Genomic DNA, 18869 nt, shown 5'->3' with positions numbered 1-18869 from the left:
AGTTAATCATCCAGCTTTGGCTCAGGTCATGATCTTGCAGTTGGTGAGTTCAAGCCCCACATCAGGCTCTGGGCTGATAGTGTGGAGCCTGCTTGGGATTCTCTCTCTCCCTCTCAAAATAAATAAACTTTAAAAAATAAAATAAATTCTCAGAATAAAAAATAAAATGACTCATAGAGAATATACCATATCATTTTCACTGAATAATGCATCTTGAACATCTTTCTACGTTGATATATATGTAAATACTTAGTAATACCCATCTCTAAAGGTTTGTACCCATACATTATTATTTCCTTAGAATAATTTCTTGGTAGACTTGTTGGGTCTGACAACTTACAGAATTTTTTTCCTTTTGATAACTTATAGAATGTTAAGGTAGTTGATATATATGGTCAGATTCCAGGAATTTCTCTTATTTATCGCCTGCTTCATTCCAGAAAGATTTCACGTTACTGGCTTTGACACTTACTATTGTAGTTAAGTGTCCAATTTTTAAGTACACAAAAGTGGCTTTATCAATGAGTTGCGAATGAAGCTGCCTTTTACAATAAGCTTAAGCCACTTCCCTTTGGAGTTCTTAAACTTCTAATTTATTCGGTCCTTGGCTTCTTACAGGAGCTGTAGTCCGCCTCCTCCCAGGTATCCTCTAGTGACTGTTTATCCTCGGTGGAAACTGGGTGGCAGTGTTCCTGTGCTGTCACACTGTGCCTTGTCCTTCTGTGCTAGGCAGTAGTGTTGGCAAGCTGCCAGATGAGGCAAATGTTTATGGAGGCATCCCCAGGCCCGCTTGACTCCAGTTATCCTGGATGAAATGGCACTTCTGTGGTAGCAAGCTGTTGATTGGATTTTTTAAGTCCTGATTTCACTATATCATTCTCAAAGATTTATTTTTTAATTATTGCTCATGAAATGCCTTCTCTCCGAACCCCAAAGGTCTTGTTAATTTGTTTCTCCGCATGCTAACTCCCAGCTCACAGTTCCACCTGCCTCTGATTTGCTCACCTTCCTCAAAGTTCCACCTTGAGTCACTGTCCTGAAAATGAATACTTTCTTTTTGAGTTCATCAGAGATGCTTATTAAAGAATAGTTTCAAATGCCTGCTTGTTTATTTTCATCACTGCCTGTAACTGAGGGCTCCACTTCAGAGTCTGAACATGCTGTTCCAGCAGGCCATCCCTGCCTCGCTGAGTTAATACTCCAGTCACAAACCAGCTTCTCCCATAGTGTTCTGACTTCAGTTCCTTCCTTTTTCTGATTAATCCATATGAGGAAATTTTTGAAAGAATCCTGAATTGCAGATTGTAGCTCTTGCTTTTTTTTTTCTTTAACATTCATTTTTGAGAGACCGAGTGTGAGTGGGGGAGGGACAGAGAGCGAGGGAGACACAGAATCGGAAGCAGGCTCCAGACTCTGAGCTGTCAATACAGAGCCCAACGTGGGACTCGAACTCACGGACCGCGAGGTGATGGCCTGAGCTGAAGTCAGACGTTCAGCCGACTGAGCCACCCAGGCGCCCCAACTCTTGCCTTTTTTGAAACTTTAAGAATCTGTTCTGTTCTGTGTTCAGATTCAGCTTCTGTTTTTTGGTAGTTAAATGTAATGTTCTATTAAATGTTACCATCTTGAGGATCCATCAGGAAGTGTGGCTGTGTTGATTATCAAAGCTATTCTCATTCCCAGGTGTCCTCACAGGTGTGTGTGTTGTGCGCGTGTGCACATTTATGGGCACTTACTAGAGAAAGCGCCACGTTAGCCATGACATTAATACTGACTCCAAAACCTGAATGAAGTAAGCATGTAAAAACACATTTCTTTTTTCCTTATCATAACAGACTATTTTCAATATTACCAGTATCATATCTGCCAGAGTACATAATAATTAATAAATAACATAGCTGTTAAATGTAACTTTGTTGGAATTATGACCTCAAAGCTTAATAAAGCTTGGTGTTTTTGCCTGTTTCAGGGTTTTAACATCAAAAGTGTACAATCACAAGGTTTTAAACTGAATGTATGGGACATTGGTGGACAGCGAAAAATCAGACCATACTGGAGGAATTATTTTGAAAATACTGATATTCTTGTAAGTACTCCTTCTGAGGCATTAATTCATAGTCTTTTCTGCAGTGTGTTAGGAATATTAACATTGCTAATATTAACATAATATTAATGTTCTTTCTTGTTAGTACTTCCATTGCCATAACATTAGTCACTATGAATTTAGGACTAGCAGGAGGCTGCAAATTGTGAGAGAGAAACATCTTTTGTTGTTGTTGTTGTTGTTTTAATGTTTATTTATTTTTGAGAGAGAGAGACAGAGCACAAATAGGGGAGGGGCAGAGAGAGAGGGAGACACAGAATCCAAAGCAGGCTCCAGGCTCTGAGCCGTCAGCACATAGCCTGACATGGGGCTCAAACTCACCATCTGCAAGATCATGACCTGAGCTGAAGTCAGACGCTCAACTGACTGAGTCACCCAGGCATCCCAAAAGAAACATCTTTGTATAACTTGTAGAAGAGTTTTGTTTTTGCTCAGTGACAACGTTGTACCCACATTCACCTTGGCAAAATATTTATTAATTACCATAGTGATTTGAAGAGCAGAAGGGAAATCAGAAGATCATGCCACTGACTCCACTATCCCAAAGAAATCAACAAGTAAGAGTATCCCAAAGAGGCAACCAAGATGGTGGAAGTCCTGGAAATAATGATGCATAGGGAATGGTTGAGAGACAGATGTTCTTTCTAGAAAAGAAACTTGGAACTGTTTTTTCAGTTGCTTTAAGAGCTATCAAGTCAGAGAGATTAGCTTCATCATGAATAGTTCTAGAGGACTGGGTAAGGAGCAATTTGGGAAGTATTAGGTGGTAGAGTTTAACTCAGAATAAGGAAAAAGTCTATCATTTTAACCGTCCAGAAGTAGAAGCAGTTGACTCATGCATTGGAGATTCCTGGCTCAGGCAGCATTCAGGAAGGGGCTGAGATTTTAGCTCCCAGCTCACTGTCACGTTCCACAGGACTACCATTTCAGAATCCTGGAGATTTCACTATCCACATACTTGATTTCTCCAACACCTCAGCTTCTCCGTTCCTTCACCTCCCCTTCAGGGATTTTCTCACCCACCCGACCTCAGCTACTCGCTGTCACGATCATAACCTAAAACAATGGGGTCTCGTGAACTTGCATAGGAAAATAAATTGCACATTCTTTTCATTAAACTCTAATGAAAAGTTTGAATTTACTACAATTCTGCCTATAGACAAGGAACAGCCATGCTGGTGTGTTCATTCATTACCAATAGACGTCATCCCACATCTCAAATAACTTCACTCTCTGCTTCTGCTTCCTAAGTGCCTTTCTACTGGATCATTCTTTCGGCATGCACGCAGCCTATGGTTTCTCTTGTTTAGAAACAAAAAACTCTTGTCCTGACCGTGTATCCCATCTAGTCCTAGTCCTAGTCCTCAGCCTCTATTTTTATTTACTTTTTCAAGTAGGCTTCACACCCAGGGTGGAGCCCAGTGTGAGGCTTGAACTCATGAGCCTGAGATCAAGACCTGAGTTGGGGCACCTGGGTGGCTCAGTCACTTAAGCGTCCAACTTTGGCTCAGGTCATGATCTCTTGGCTCATGAGCTCAAGCCCCACATCAGGCTCCATGCTGACAGTGCAGAGCCAGCTTGGAATTCTCTCTCTCCCTCTCTCTTCCCCTCCCCCACTTGCACACACACACTCTCCAAATAAACAAACAGAAATAAATACATAAAATACATTAAAAAAAAAAAAGACCTGAACTGAGATCAAGAGTTGTACACTTAACTGTCTGAGTCACCCAGGTGTGCCCCTCAGCCTCTTTTTAAAACAAAACTCTGTTAAAGAGTTTTTTGAGGGGCGCCTGGGTGGTGCAGTCGGTCGAGCATCCGACTTCAGCTCAGGTCACGATCTCGCGGTCCGTGAGTTCGAGCCCTGCGTCGGGCTCTGGGCTGATGGCTCAGAGCCTGGAGCCTGCTTCTGATTCTGTGTCTCCCTCTCTCTCTGCCCCTCCCCCGTTCATGCTCTGTCTCTCTCTGTCTCAAAAATAAATAAACATTAAAAAAAATTTTAAAAAAAAAAAAAAGAGTTTTTTGAGTTCTCTGTCCTCACTTCCTCCTCCCATTCTCTCTTGAACCCTCCATTCAAGCTCACCAAGAATCCACGTTGCTAAGGTTTTCCATCCTCCTCTTACTTGATGTATCTGCACAGTTAATGAAGTCGGTCATGCTGTCCTTGAAACTTTATCTTCCCCTGTTTTCCAGAAAACCATTCTATCTTGGATTTTCCTCCTGTCTCACTGGCTACTCTTCCTCAGTCTCCATTGCTTTTTTTCCCCTTGTTTCCCAACCTGCAAATGTTGGAGGGCTCTAGAATTCAGCCTTTGCTTTTCTTCTCTAAGTTGTGGCTTAAGTGATCTCATCCAAATTTAAGGTATTAGTTACCACCTACAAGCTGGTGAATCCCAATGTATTATCTCCAGCTGGAAACTCTCGCTTGAACCTCAGTTTCATATGTAGCCAGCTGCCTGTTTGGTATTTCCACTTCAGTGGCCAGTAAGCCTCTTCAACCTGAATAGGTCCGAAACCAAATTCCAATCTCCATCCACCCCTCCCCAAACCTGCTTCTTCTACAGTCTTCTCAGTAAATGACAATTCCGTTCATCCAAAATCATTGGAGTCATCCTTGGCTCCTTTTCTTCTCACCCCCCACCTCTGACCTATCAGCCAGTCCTGTCAGTTCTACTTCAGAATATTTCTAGAATCCAGCCACTCCTTTCCATCCCCCTGCTACCATGCATTGATTACTGCAGTGTCATCCCCACTAGTCTCCTTGCTTCTGCCTTTCCTCCCTCAAGTCTCTTCTCAATGCTGTATCTATAGTGATCCCATTCAAACATAAGCTTCCCAAAGTCACAATAAAGCCAGTGGCCTTACAATGGCCTACAAGGCCCCCTACCTTCTGGTTTGTCTTACCTGTCTCATCTTTCCCCTCTCTAGCTTGGTGCCAGCCACACGGGCCTGCTTGCTGTTCCTGGAACACTGGCATACTCCCACCTCAGGGCCTTGATCATTGCTATTTGCAGTGCTAGGATTCTTTCCCCTTAGATATCCTCATGGCTTCTTCCCTTACCTCCTTCAAGTCTCTGCTCACATGTCACTTTTACCACTGAGACTTTCTCTGATTACTATATTTAAAATTATGACTCCTATCCCTACCCTTCTGGCACTATAATTTTTCTCTCTTTTTTTTTTCTCTTCGATTAGACCTGTCAGTATCAGACATGTTTTTATTTATTACCCTTCTCCCTCCTGGAACGTAATGTCCACAAAGACAGGGACCTTGCTTTTCCTCCCAAACTGTTGTATCCCAAGTGCTTAGAAAAGTGCCAAATGAAATGGACAACTGTTACAGATGGATTCTGACATTAGGTATAATATAGAATTATATAACTTCTAAATTCACTTCCAACTCTGAGGTTCTCTGATTCTGCATCATTGTGGTTAAGTTCAAGGGCTTGTTAATTCCTTCTATAAAATAGGTAGAACATTTACTTCAGGAGGGGTTTATGAGAAGTAGTGAATTCATTTACTCCCCACAATTCTTAAATGGAGAATAATACCAAAATATAAAATTGTGCTATCATCAAATCAATAAACACATGAGGTACTGACATAGGCATCCCACAGCCTTCTCTTATTTCTGGCCCTCAGTGAAGGTAAGTTCAAGTATATACCTAGTGCCAGGTTAGAGGTTTAAATGGATGAGGAGAGGGGTGCGTGGGTGGCTCAGTCGGTTAAGTGTCTGACTCTCGATTTCAGCTCAGATCACGATCTCACGGGTCATGAGATTGAGCTTCTTATCGGGCTCTGTACTGACAGTTTGAAGCCTGCTTGGGATTCTGTCTCTCCCTCTCTCTCTGCCCCTCCCACGCCCATGCATGCTCTCTCAAAATAAATAAACATTTAAAAATTAAATAACTAAGGGGTGCCTGAGTGGCTTAGTCAGTTGACTGTCTGACTCTTAATTTTGGCTCAGGTTGTTGTGATCCCAGGGTCATGGGATCCAACCTGCATCGGCTCTGCACTGAGCATAGAGCTTGCTTAAGATTCTTTCTGTTTCCCTTTGCCCCTCTCTCCCTCTCGCACTCACTCTCTCTAAAATTAAAAAAAAAAAAAAAAAAAAAAAAAATGGGGGGGTTGCCTGGGTGGCTCTGTCAGTTAAGCACCCGACTCTTGATTTCGGCTCAGGTCGTGATCTCATAGTTTTGTGAGTTCAAGCCCCACATCAGGCTCTGCACTGGCAGCAGGGAGCCTGCTTGGGATTCTCTCTCTTTCTCTCTCTGCCCCTCCCCCCACTCATGTTGTCTCTGTCTCTCTCAAAATATATAAAGTTAAAATTTTTTAATAGGGGCGCTTTGGTGGCTCAGTTGGTTAAGCGTCCAACTTCAGCTCAGGTCATGATCTCATGGTTTGTGCTGTGCTGACAGCTCAGAGCCTGGAGTCTGCTCCAGATTCTGTGTCTCCCGCTCTCTCTCTTCCCCTCCCCCACTTGTGCTGTGTCTCTCAGTATCTCTCAAAAATAAATATTTTAAAATTTTTTAAATATTTTTTAATAAATAAAAAATAATTTTTAATTAAAAAAACAACTGTTCATTCCTTTAAAAAATAAAAAAATAATGGATGAGAAGAAAAAGATGAGATATATGCATCTATCTGTTTATCCATCTATCCAGTTATTCCTCCAAAATATATTATATACCTTCTAGGAGAATAGAAGAGAATTATGAGAAAAGGAAAAATTTCCATTTATTATAGAAAGAAACCTGTAATCTCAAATAATGTGCCCATTCTTTTTTTTTTTTTTTTTAAGTTTATTTATTTGTTTTGAGAGAGAGAAAGAGAACACGCAGGGGAGGGGCAGAGAGAATCCCAAGCAAGCTCTGCACTGTCAGCTCAGAGCCCGACTCGGGGCTCAGTCCCCTGAACTGTGAGATTCTGTCCTGAAGTGAGCTGAAATCAAGAGTCGGAAGTTTGGGGCACTTGGGTGGCTCAGTCATTTAAGCATCCGGCTTTGGCTCAGGTCATGATCTCACGAGTTCAAGCCCCGCATCGGGCTTGCTGCTGTCAGCACAGGGCCTGCTTCAGATCCTCTGTTCCCCTCTCTTTCTGTGCCCACCCCATCCCCACTCTTGCGTGCTCTCTTTCTCAAAAATGAACATTTAGGAAGAAAAAAAGAGTCAGACGCCTAACTGACTGAGCCACCCAGGTCCCCTGTGTCCATTCTTAACATATAATTTTTTAATTTTAGAAATTTCCAAATTTATGCAAATGTCAAGAAAATAGTATAACAAACCATCGTATGCCTACCCATTACCTAGCTTCCTTACTTTCATTTTTGGCAATCTTGTTTCATCTCCCCCTCCACCAATTCCCCCTACTTTTTTAAGTGTTTTAAAACAAATCCAAGCCATCATATATTACTCACAAATACTTGAAATATAAATTTAAAAGATCAGTCTCTAAATTGTGATATGCAGCTACATGTTAGAAAAACTGATCATTGAAAGTATTTCAAATCCCAAAATCAACAAGGAAACTCCTGAAATAAGTTGCAGTTTGCAGGATATAAGGTTAATACACAAAAGTCCATTGCTTTCCTTTATACCAGCATTGAACAATTGGCATTTAAAATGAAAAGAAAAATGCCATTTATATTAACACCCCCAAAAAAGAAATGCTTAGGCTTATATATAACAAAATATATACAGAATCTGTATGAAGAAGACTACAAAACTAACAAATCAAAGAAGATCTAGGGGCACCTGGGTGGCTCAGTCGGTTTAGTGTCCGACTCTTGATTTTGGCTCAGGTCAAGATCCCAGGGTTCGGGGGTGCCAAAGTGGCTCAGTTGGTTAAGCATCCAACCTCGGCTCAGGTCATGATCTCACAGTTTGTGGGTTCAAGGCCCACATCAGGCTCCATGCTGACAGCTTATAGCCTGGAGTCTGCTTTGGATTATGTGTTTTTCTCTCTCTCTGCCCCTCCCCCACTCGTGCTCTGTCCCTCTGTCTCTCAAAAATAAATAAATGTTAAAAAAAAAAAAAGTTAAAGGAGTGCCTGGGTGGCTCAGTGGGTTGGGCGTCCAGCTTCGGCTTAGGTCATGATCTCTCAGTTAGTGAGTTTGAGTCCCACATTGGACTCTGTGCTGACAGCTTAGAACCTGGAGCCTGCTTCCAATTCTGTGTCTCCCTCTCTCTCTGCCCCTCCTGTCATGCTCGCTGTCTCTCTCTAAAATAAATAAACATTAAAATTTTTTTTTTAAATCTTAGGGTTCATGAGATTGAGTCCTGCAGCAGGCTCTGCACTGATAGTGTGAAAGTGTGAAGTCTACTTGGGATTTTCTCTCTCTGTCTCTCTCTCCCTCCCTCTCTCTCTCTCCCCTGGTTGCACTCATGTGTGCACACACATGCCAGTCTCTTTCTCTCTCTCAAAATAAATATTAAAAAAAAAAAGGAAGATCTAAACAAATAAGGAGATATTTCATGCTCATGGACTGGAAGACTCAATATTGCTAAAATGTCAAATCCACCCAATTTGTTATATAGATTAGATAGATCACCTATAGATTCAGCACAATCTCAGGCAAAATCCACGTGAGCTATTTTGTGGATTTGGCAAATTGATTACGTGTATATGCAAAGGCAAAAGAATACAATACTAAAGAAGAACAAAGTTGGAAGACTGACTACCTGGCTTCAAGACTTACTATAAAGCTACAGTAATCAAGACAGCATGTATTAGAGAAAGAATAAATTGATCAACAGAACAGGATAGAGAGCTCAGAAATAAACCCACGGGAATACTGTCAACTGATCTTTGGCAAAGGAGCAAGACAATTCATCAAAGGAAGGACAGTCTTTTTAGCAAATGATACTAGAACAGTGGGACATCCATTAACTCAAGGGGCGCTTGGGTGGCTCAATCATTTAGGCATCTAATTTTGGCTCAGGTCATGATCTCGCAGTTCATGGGTTCAAGGATTTTTAGAATGACAAACTATCTCTGCTGTCAGCATGGAGCCCAATTCAGATCCTTGGTCTCCTTCTCTCTCTGTCCCTCCCTCACTTGCGTGTGTGTGTGTGTGTGTGTGTGTGTGTGTGCGCGTGCACTCTCTCTCAAAAAATAAACTTAAAAAAAATTGGGGCGCCTGGGTGGCTCAGTCAGTTAAACGTCTGGCTTTGGCTCAGGGCATGATCTCATGGTTCGTGAGTTCGAGCCCCATGTCGGGCTCTGTGCTGACAGCTCAGAGCCTGGAGCCTGCTTCAGATTCTGTGTCCCTCTTTCTCTGCCCCTCCCCTGCTCACACTGTCTCTCTCTGTCTCTCAAAAATAAATAAACGTTAAAAATTTTTTTAAAAAATTAACTCAAAATGGATCTTAGACCTAAATATAAAACCTAAAACTAAAATATTTCTAGAAGATAATACAGGAGAAAAATCTAGATAGCCTGGGTTTGGTAATAAGGTTTTAGGTATAGTACCAAAAGCACAATCCGTGAAGCAAAAATTTGTAAGATATACTTTATTAGAATTTAAAACTTCTGCTCTGAGAAAGACACTGTGGGTACCTGTGTGGTTCTTTCATTAAACATCTGACTTCAGCTCAGGTCATGATCTCACAGTTCGTGAGTTTGAGTCCCACGTGGGGTGAGCTCGAGCCCTGCTTCGGGTGAATATGAGCCCAACTTTGGGTGAGCCCCACTTCTTTCTCTCTCACCCCTTCCTGAGATCCTCTCTCTACCCCTTGCTCACTTGTGCCCTCTTTCTCTCTCTCTCTAAAAAAAGAAAAGAAAGAGAAGAAAATAAAAGAAAAAAGAAAGACACTGTTAAGAAAATGAAGAGACAAGCCACAGGCTAAGGGAAAATATTTGTAAAGCACATATCTGATAAAGTACTTATATCTAAAATACAAAAAGAACTCTTACAACTCAACAATAAGAAAACAAACAACCGAATTAAAAATGGGCAAAAGATCTGAACAGACACCTCACCATGGAAGATACACAGATAAGCATACGAAAAGATGTTCAACATCTTAGGGACCTGAAAATTAAAACGTTGAAATGCCACTACATATCTACTAGAAAGCCTAAAATCCAAAAAACTGACAATACCAAATGCTGACAAGGATGAAGGAAGTCCTATTCATTGCTGGTAGGAATGCAAAATGGTATAACCACTTTGGAAGCCAGTTTGCAGTTTCTTACAAAGCTAAATATAGTCTTACCAAACTCTGTGATCCAGCAGTCACTCTTCAAGGAATCTAACTAATTAGATGAAAACTTATATCCACACAAAATCTGGCACATGAATACTTATTTATTACTTCATTCATAATTACCAAAAATTGGAAGCAACTGAGATGTCCTGCGGTAGGTGAATGAATAAACAAACTGTGGTACATCTATATAATAGGATGCTATTTCTTGATAAAAAGAAATGAAAAAAATATTTATTTAAAAAAAAAATTTTGATAACCTATCAAGCCACAAAAAGACATGGAGGAAACTTAAATGCATACTGCTAAGTGAAAGTCAATCTGAAAAAGATACATACTGTTTTCAACGATATGACATTTTTTAAAAGGCAAACTATAGAAATTAGTAAAAATCTCTACAAGTAAAAGATTAGTGGTTGCCAACTCCCTGGGGTGGGGGAGGGGGGAGCGGAGGGATGGATGAGTAGGCAACATACAGAGGGTTTTTAGAATAACTATTCTCTATGAAACTGTAAGGTGTTTACATGTTATTATGGGTCAGTTGAAACCCATAGAACTTTAAAACAGAGAATGAACCTGATATATCAATATTGGTTCATGAACTGTGACAAATGTGCCACCACACTAATGCAAGATGTTACTAGGGGAGGCTGGAGGAGGGAGTTGAGGTGAGGTGGGGTACATGGAACTATACGTGCCATCTATCCAATACTATAAATAAAAACTGCTTAAAAATTAAAGTGAATCAGTGAAACTGTAGATTCAAGTCGAATCATTTTTTTTATGTTTATTTATTTTTGAGAGAGACAGAGCATGAGCAGGGGAGGGGCAGAGAGAGAGGGAGACACAAATCCGAAACAGGCTCCAGGCTGTGAGCTGTCAGCACAGAGCCGGATGTGGGGCTTGAATCCATGGACTGTGTGATATCATGACCTGAGCTGAAGTTGGACGCTTAACCAACTGAGCCACCCAGGCGCCCCTCAAGTCAAATCACTATGCTGTACACCTTCAACTTGTACAGTGCTCTATGCCAGTTATACCTCAATAAAATTGGTGGTGGGGAGAGCTATTAGGAAAAAGCAGATGGCTGAGAAAAATAGCAGTTCAGTTTGTTCATCTGCTATATTAGGTACTTTGGTTTTTTTGTTTGTTTGTTTGTTTTTTGTTTGTTTGTTTTATTTATTTTTTTTTAATATATGAAATTTATTGTCAAATTGGTTTCCATATAGATTAGGTACTTTGAAAGAAATACCCAAATAAGAGCAATATATAAGGACATTAATGACCGTGAGGCTCCATAAGGAGGCCCCTAAAACTTTCTGCTCCACAGATCAGGGTAATTTTAAATCACAAGCTCTAACACCTTGAGGGTAGACTGCAAGGTATTTGTAACATGACCCAGGATTCCACACTTCTTATTAGCCGAGAGTGCCCAGGAATTATCGTACAATCCAGTAAAAGTCAGTTCAGAGCTGCCCCAGAGGAGCTTTCTCCAGCCACCTTAGACTGCCAATTCCAGACAGTGTTTTGGATTCCGAGTTAACCTTTCATTATTTTCCAGTGCTGTTTGAGATTAAACAAGTCTGGGGGAGCAGCTGAGTCCCCAGGGTTAGAGTCTAAGGCCGGTGACTCAGCCCTGTCTGCCAGTTTCATAAGCAGTTTGGAGTGGCAGTGGTTGATGGGTTATATTAGTTTGTCTGTATTTAATAGTTATTCATTGTTAGTTGAAAAGACCTATTACCCTAGCCTCCATACTGCCTAGAAGAGCAGGGTTGAAGCTTGACACATTTAGTTGCCTGGTTAATTCTTTTATCTCTAGAGTGCAATAAGAAATTCTTACTTTGGAGCAGGTGTCTGACAAACTGATCCAGACTACCTCCTATTGTTATGTAGCCTGTGAGCAAAGAATAGTTTTTACATTTTTATTTTTTATTTTTATTTTATTTTTTATTTTTTTTTCTAACGTTTATTCATTTTTGAGAGACAGAGACAGAGCATGAGCGGGGAAGGGGCAGAGAGAGAGGGAGACACAGAATCTGAAGCAGGCTCCAGGCTTCTGAGCCATCAGCACAGAGCCCGACGCAGGGCTCAAACTCACAAACTGAGACCATGACCTGAGCCGAAGTCGGATGCGCAACCAACTGAGCCACCCAGGCGCCCCGGTTTTTACATTTTTAAATGGTTGGGGGAAAAAATTGAAAAAAGAAGATTTCACGACATGTGAAAATAATATGAAATTTCAAGTTCAGTGTCCATAAATAAAGTACTATTGGGACACAACCACGTCCACTTGTTTAGATTTTTTAATGGTTGCTTCTACACTACAATAACAAAGTTCAGTACTTATGAAAGAGATTGTATAGGCCACAAAGCCTAAAATATTTACCACCTGACTCCTTGTAGGAAAAGATTGACAAACCCCACTTTTAAACATTCATTGGTTCTCTAGAGGTTTGAAAGAGTCAGGGAAACTCCTAAAAATGCCGGTTATTCTCAGGGAAAATGATATTGACAACAGCTGACTTCAGCTTTAATAATTTAGGGAGAGTGACTAGGAAACAAAACTTGAGGGATCATAAAAGGGAGGGGATAGAAAGTCTTCCATTTCTCTTGGGCCAGAAAATAACAGCTTTTTGACAGATTAGAAAATACACAAATTTTTTCAGATATGGTACTATTACTACTAAACTCCATTTACTTTATTACCGGTTTTTTGTTCAAATGTAACAATATAAACAAAGCAAGTGTCATCGTTTCCATATCCAGAGTAGAGGCATTAAGTGAGATGGATCTCAAACGGTCTCTTGCATTATTTCCATGATATCACTCACACCTGAGCATCAATCATACTACTAGAGCACAAATAATCAAAAACCGCATTACCCAAAAACCTTACTTGTCAATTTCAGCTTCCTCTTAGACTTTTGCTGGAGCTAACATAAAAATCCCACTCGTTAATGTCATCTCCCTTCATCTCTGCTTACCCCTCTTGAGAAATACTTAGGACCAGTAAAATGGCCAAGAGGTGGCAGCAGGAGGGAGGAGGACCAGAAGCAAGAGGAGAAACAAAGAGCTTCTCCCTTCCCATGCTAGATAACTAACTAGTCTCTTGATAGAGTTGGTTGACCTTCCATCAAGAAAAAATCTTTTTCTCTAGCTCTTCCTCCCACAACCAAATAAAAAATTCAAAACAATTGCCAAAGAAGATATGAATTGGCCTTGCTTTACCTAAAGCATCATTCTGAGTACCATGATACCAGTAACTTGATTTTAGAATAGCTTTATGAAACTTGACTTTTGAAGGTTTTAAGATCAGTCAGGAGCACTATAAACATTTAACTTTCCCTGATACTTTAAGAGTATTTTTTTTTAGTAGTAGTTTGTTTTGGGATTAAAAACTTTCTTTTTTTTTTAAGGTTTATTTATTTATTAATGTTTATTTATTTTTGAGAGAGAGAGAGAGAGAGAGAGAGAGAGCATGAGTGGGGGAGGGACAGAGAGAGAGGGAGACAGAATCCAAAGCAGGCTCCAGGCTGTGAGCTGTCAGCACAGAGCCGGACGCCGGGCTCCAATCCACAAACTATGAGATCATGACCGGAGCTAAAGTTTGACGCTTAACCAACTGAGCCACCCAGGCGCCCCTATTTATTTATTTTGAGAGAGAGAGAGTGAGCAGGGGAGGAGCAGAGAGAGAGAGAAAGAGTCCCAGACTCTGAGCTGTCAGCACTGAGCCCGATGCAGGGCTCAATCTCCCAAACCCTGAGATCATGACCTGAAGTGAAACCAAGAGTCATACACTTAACCGACTGAGCCATCCAGGCACCCTTTGGATTAAAAAGTTTCTAAAAACTTTTTTTTTTTACATGACTAGATTAACAGCTACTTAAAAAAAAAAAAAAAAAGATAGAAGGCTACCCTTATCCTTAGCTATTGACCAGAAGAAAACAGATACTCCCATGAAGACACTGGACAGCACTGGGGAAGGGAGGTGACAGGGAGAACTGCAGAAAAAACAGATTTGTGGGATCACCAAAAACTGGCTTGTGCTAATGACTTTTTACTTGGCCCTTTTAATAAATTCGGCAGTTATTTTATAGACTCCAGGAATTACTGTGTAGTAATTTTCAAATTTTGTAAGTTATGTGGGAAACATACTAAATGATAGAATTTATGAGTAGTTGAGTAAAATTTTCCTTTGGAATTTTTTTTTAAGTAATCTCTACCCCTAACGTAGGCCTCAAACTCATGACCCAGAGAGAGATCAGGAGTCACAGACTCCACCAACTGAGCCCACCAGGAGCCTCCTCCTTTTGTATCGTTTAATGAAAATGTTTCCTGTGAAATTTCACGTCAAAGCAATAAATAGCAAGTAATTTAGCAATTTTAAGTTAAAAATGCCTTTCATTCACCTTCAGACTCTGGTATTTGGTAATCTTTCTTGTGTGTGATTTAAACCACCTTTCCCGTCCTCACTTCTCTCCAACTGCCTGTTTTTCATCATGTCAGACATCAATTTCCTAACTGTGTCTTTGTCTTCTCAGCCTTGTCTCAGCCTCCTCTTTCCACTCTTACCTTCTTACACCCTTTGCTCCCAAGCAGAGTTTTTCCTACTTTATAATTTCTTTCTTGCCCAATGACCTGCTTCCTGCCTTTGGGCAGCCCTCTGAGCCCAAAACCCCCTCCCAGCAATCACCTGACCCCTCTTCCCTCCCTGGCACTGTTGCCTGAGTGAAGACCATCCTAATCGCCTGTAGACCCCCAACTAACTCCAATCAACTCTATATTGAGGTTTACTCTCCTACTGCATTCCTTCTTTCCGCATCTATGTTTATACAACGCCTCCTTTTCAAAAACATTTTTTAAATGTTTATTTTTGAGAGAGGGAGAGACAGAGTGTGATTTGGGGGGTGGGGGGGGGAAGGGGCAGAGAGATGGGGAGACACAGAATCCAAAGCAGGCTCGAACTCAATGAGCCATAAGATCATGACCTGAGCCAAAGTCGGACGCTTAACTGACTGAGCCACCCAGGCGCCCCTTCAACGCCTGCTACTTTAAAAATGCCCACCCCTCCAGGAGAAAAACAAAGCTACCACCATGTTCTACATGCTTACTTATCAGTCAGTATCAAATCTGGGGTATCTGTGGTGTGCGGAACCCATTAATGCATATATTGACATTGAGTCAGAGTAATATTAACAACAACAATAAGGCTGCAAAAAAAAAAAAAAAAAAAAAAAATACCAAGGCCAAACACATCCATCTTTCATTCTCCTGTGATTCTCCATGAAAGACACATAGGTAGAAAAATAGGGTATTCTTCAGAGGAAAGGCTGAAACTTGGTTCCCACTATAATATTTGGCACTAGTTACTCTAAATGAGAGAGCATTAAGCAAAGGAATTTTAATTTTTCTTTCAAAAGAGTGAATTTTTAGAATAGCACAGAATTGGACATGCATACAGAAACGCCTGTGTGCATCACGGTGTACCAGTTTATGTAACTGAAGGGAGGTAAAGGTGAGACTTGCAGATTGGTTTTTTTATTGTTGCTTTTTGGTGAATATTCTCTTTTAAAAGAGTGTTTCCATTAATACCATTAGTTTAATAACAATTCTTTTTTAATGTTTTTAAATGTCTATTTTTTTTTGGGGAGAGAGAGAGGGAGAGAGAGAGAGAGAGAGAGCAAGCCAGGGACCGGCAGAGAGAGAGGAAGAGAGAGAACCCCAAGCAGGCTCCGTGCTGTCAGCACAGAGCCAGACATGGGGCTCAAACTCACAAACCATGAGATCATGACCTGAGCTGAAACCAAGAGTTGGGCGTTTAACTGACTGAGCCACCCAGGCGCTCCCAATAACAATTCTTTTGCAGGGGCACCTGGGTGGCTTAGTTAGTTAAGCACCTGACTCTTGATTCTGGCTCAGGTCATAATCTCCCGGTTCATGAGTTCAAGCCCCACATCAGACTCTGTGCTGACAGTGTGGAGCCTGCTTGGGGTTCTCTCTCTGCCCCTCCCTCTCTCCCTCCCTCAAAAATAAATAGATAAACATCTTTTTAAATAAAAAGATTTGCAAATTTGATAATTTTTAAGATTAGCAACTGGGAAAACATTTGTCATTTAATGAAAAAAAGGCCTATAAAATTATATCTCTAATTTTTTTTAATGATAAAGAAGAATTAGAAGGGAACTTTCATAAGAAATTAAAATAATTAACGTGTTTGGGTTCTAAAACTATAGATGATTTTTCTTTTTTGGTCTTCATTTCCCTTGTTATTATAGGATGTTATTTATGCAATTAATAAAATTCAGTGATGGGAGAAAAAGCTTGGGATTTATCATTTTAACAGAGAATCTTGAGACTTCTCTTACTTCCAACAAAGCCCTTGCTATTTCCAGTACTTGATCTTAACCTCCCGGCAAGCCTAAGAAGGTGGGGATGGAATGGAGATCAGAGGGTCTCCTACCTCAGCAACAGGATGTCCTTTCAGAGCCATGATGTTCCAGGACTATAGCACTTGTAAATGCCTCAAAACACCATCCCTTTCTGACATTTTGGGAAGCAGAACAGCAGAGTGCTTAAGAGCACCTGTGGACTTCACTGTCGGGTAGGTCCGGGTTTGAATCCCACTCTTGTTGAGTACCAGATAGAACTTGAACAACGAACTTAACTTCTTTGGGCTCATGTTTGTCTTTGTATAAAATGGGAGAATAATGAAACTGATCTCATAGGGTCATAACAAGAATTAACAGGGTAAATCTAAGCAAGAATGTTTAGTGAGTGCACAACACACATAGCTGTTTTTGTCCTGCTTGGTTCTCCTGACATCTCTTAGCTGGACATATTTTTTGGATACCCCCATTTAATCAATCAATTAATTTGTTAGTTTACTTTGCATGCATAGATGAGGTAAGAGTTTTCAGTTCAGTTTCTGTATGCTGTGCTAATGAGAAATCTACTGACTGGGGATTCTTTGCTCCTTCCGCAGAAAGTGCCCCGTCTTTTTCCATATCTGCTTATTAAAGTAACCTTCTCCTTTTACTTTACAGATATATGTAATTGACAGCGCAGACAGAAAAAGATTTGAAGAGACGGGTCAGGTAAATAATTCTTCTGTTGAGATATTTTTAAAATAACTGGGTATTCATTAATCTACCTTGTAAATATATGAGAGTGAGGAAGGTATTGTTGTTTAACCTTTGAGGTTTAAACAAGGCAGTCTTTCTGGCAAGCAGGCAAAAATACCAGTTGCAAAAAAAAAAAAAAAAACCAGGAAAAAAAGGTTTCCTATAAGGAAATTACTTGAGAATCCTTTAAACTATTTTTTGGTTACAGCCTTTGAGTTTTAGTCAAATTAAATAAACCAAGATATAAGCAAATGGACCTTACCACCATGCCCAAAAGCTCTTCCAGTGTCTTCCCAGGCCACTGAGAAATGAACCCCGAGGAACAGTTCATTTGTCATTTCTGGGTACAGTTTTCAATACCAACCTAATTGATCCAAGGGTACCTTTGACAAATTTGAGGGGATCTTAGGAAATATGCAAGCCAAGACTAAGCTGCCCTTGCTTCCAAGCCAAGAGTAGATATGCTTTGAACCCAAATATGGCTTCAAATGCAAAGTACATGTCAACATGATTACACGGTGCAATTTGTGTACACAATTTTAAATGGAGAAGCAGCGGGCATAGACCATTTTACCGAGACTGAATATACTGATAAGGAGCAAGAAGAAGAATGACCTCTTTAGAGAATTGTGCAGAGTCCTTGGCCTGTGTCCTAAACTACCACAGGTGGCCTTCCAAAGGTAGTACTCCCCATGTTTATGTTCCTTTTTCCTGAAAATTAGTTTGAGAACTTTCCAGACTCCTGGAGACAACCCCTCTCCTTTCCATACCTTGATGGTTTCTCTGTCATCACTCATGTGAAGCAATGCTAAACATGAGCTTAGGGGTAAAGGGTGTTATAGAATGATCTGCCTCTTGAACCCTCCAGTTCCCTTTGACAGCCTAAGTATCTTAAGTAGCTAAAATGTGAGTTTCATAGGGAAGAGGGGAGTCCTCTTAGGTAAATACATACCCTCTCCTATGCATATTGCAGACAGAATCAACATACGTGTAGACCCCAACCAGTAACCAAAACATCAGAGATGTTGCCAAATGGATTTTAGGATGTGGGTTTGATGAAGTGCGGTGCACATGCACGCATGTTTTGAAGGTAGAGATTGAGGAAACAGAATTAGTCTATAAAGTCATTGTCATTTTCAGTTTAAAATGTGTGTGTGTGTGTGTGTGTGTGTGTGTGCGCATTGAAAGTCATTTGCAGAAAATAGGCTTGAGTAAATTTTAAATCTCCGTCCACAACCTGTGTTTTCTTTTTAACAGCATTTCTTAAAGTATGATCTCTGAATCCCCTATAGCAGAGCCACCTGGGGAGTATATTGAAATGCAGATTCCTAGCCCTACCTCAAACATCCCACAGTCACCTACTCTGGGGTGGGCCCAGGAATCTACCAGGGAATTTTTCCACAGCCTCGAGTTTGAGAACCACTGCCCTTGGAAGTT

General features: G+C 40.7%; 1 protein-coding gene across 1 annotated transcript in view; it reads left to right on the top strand.

Moving 5' to 3' along the window:
• The window catches only part of ARL3 (ADP ribosylation factor like GTPase 3), a 37230-nt gene that overhangs the window by 8955 nt on the left and 9406 nt on the right, over nucleotides 1-18869 (top strand). Inside the window, exons 3-4 of the mRNA XM_042961187.1 lie at nucleotides 1970-2086; nucleotides 17355-17405. Coding sequence (XP_042817121.1) covers nucleotides 1970-2086; nucleotides 17355-17405 — 168 coding nt within the window. The remainder of the gene's footprint in view (nucleotides 1-1969; nucleotides 2087-17354; nucleotides 17406-18869) is intronic.

Source organism: Panthera tigris, chromosome D2 (assembly GCF_018350195.1).
Source record: "Panthera tigris isolate Pti1 chromosome D2, P.tigris_Pti1_mat1.1, whole genome shotgun sequence".
Taxonomy (NCBI): Eukaryota; Metazoa; Chordata; class Mammalia; order Carnivora; family Felidae; genus Panthera; species Panthera tigris.
Note: the sequence above shows the minus strand (reverse complement) of the source record. Positions and strands in the feature narration are given on the sequence as shown.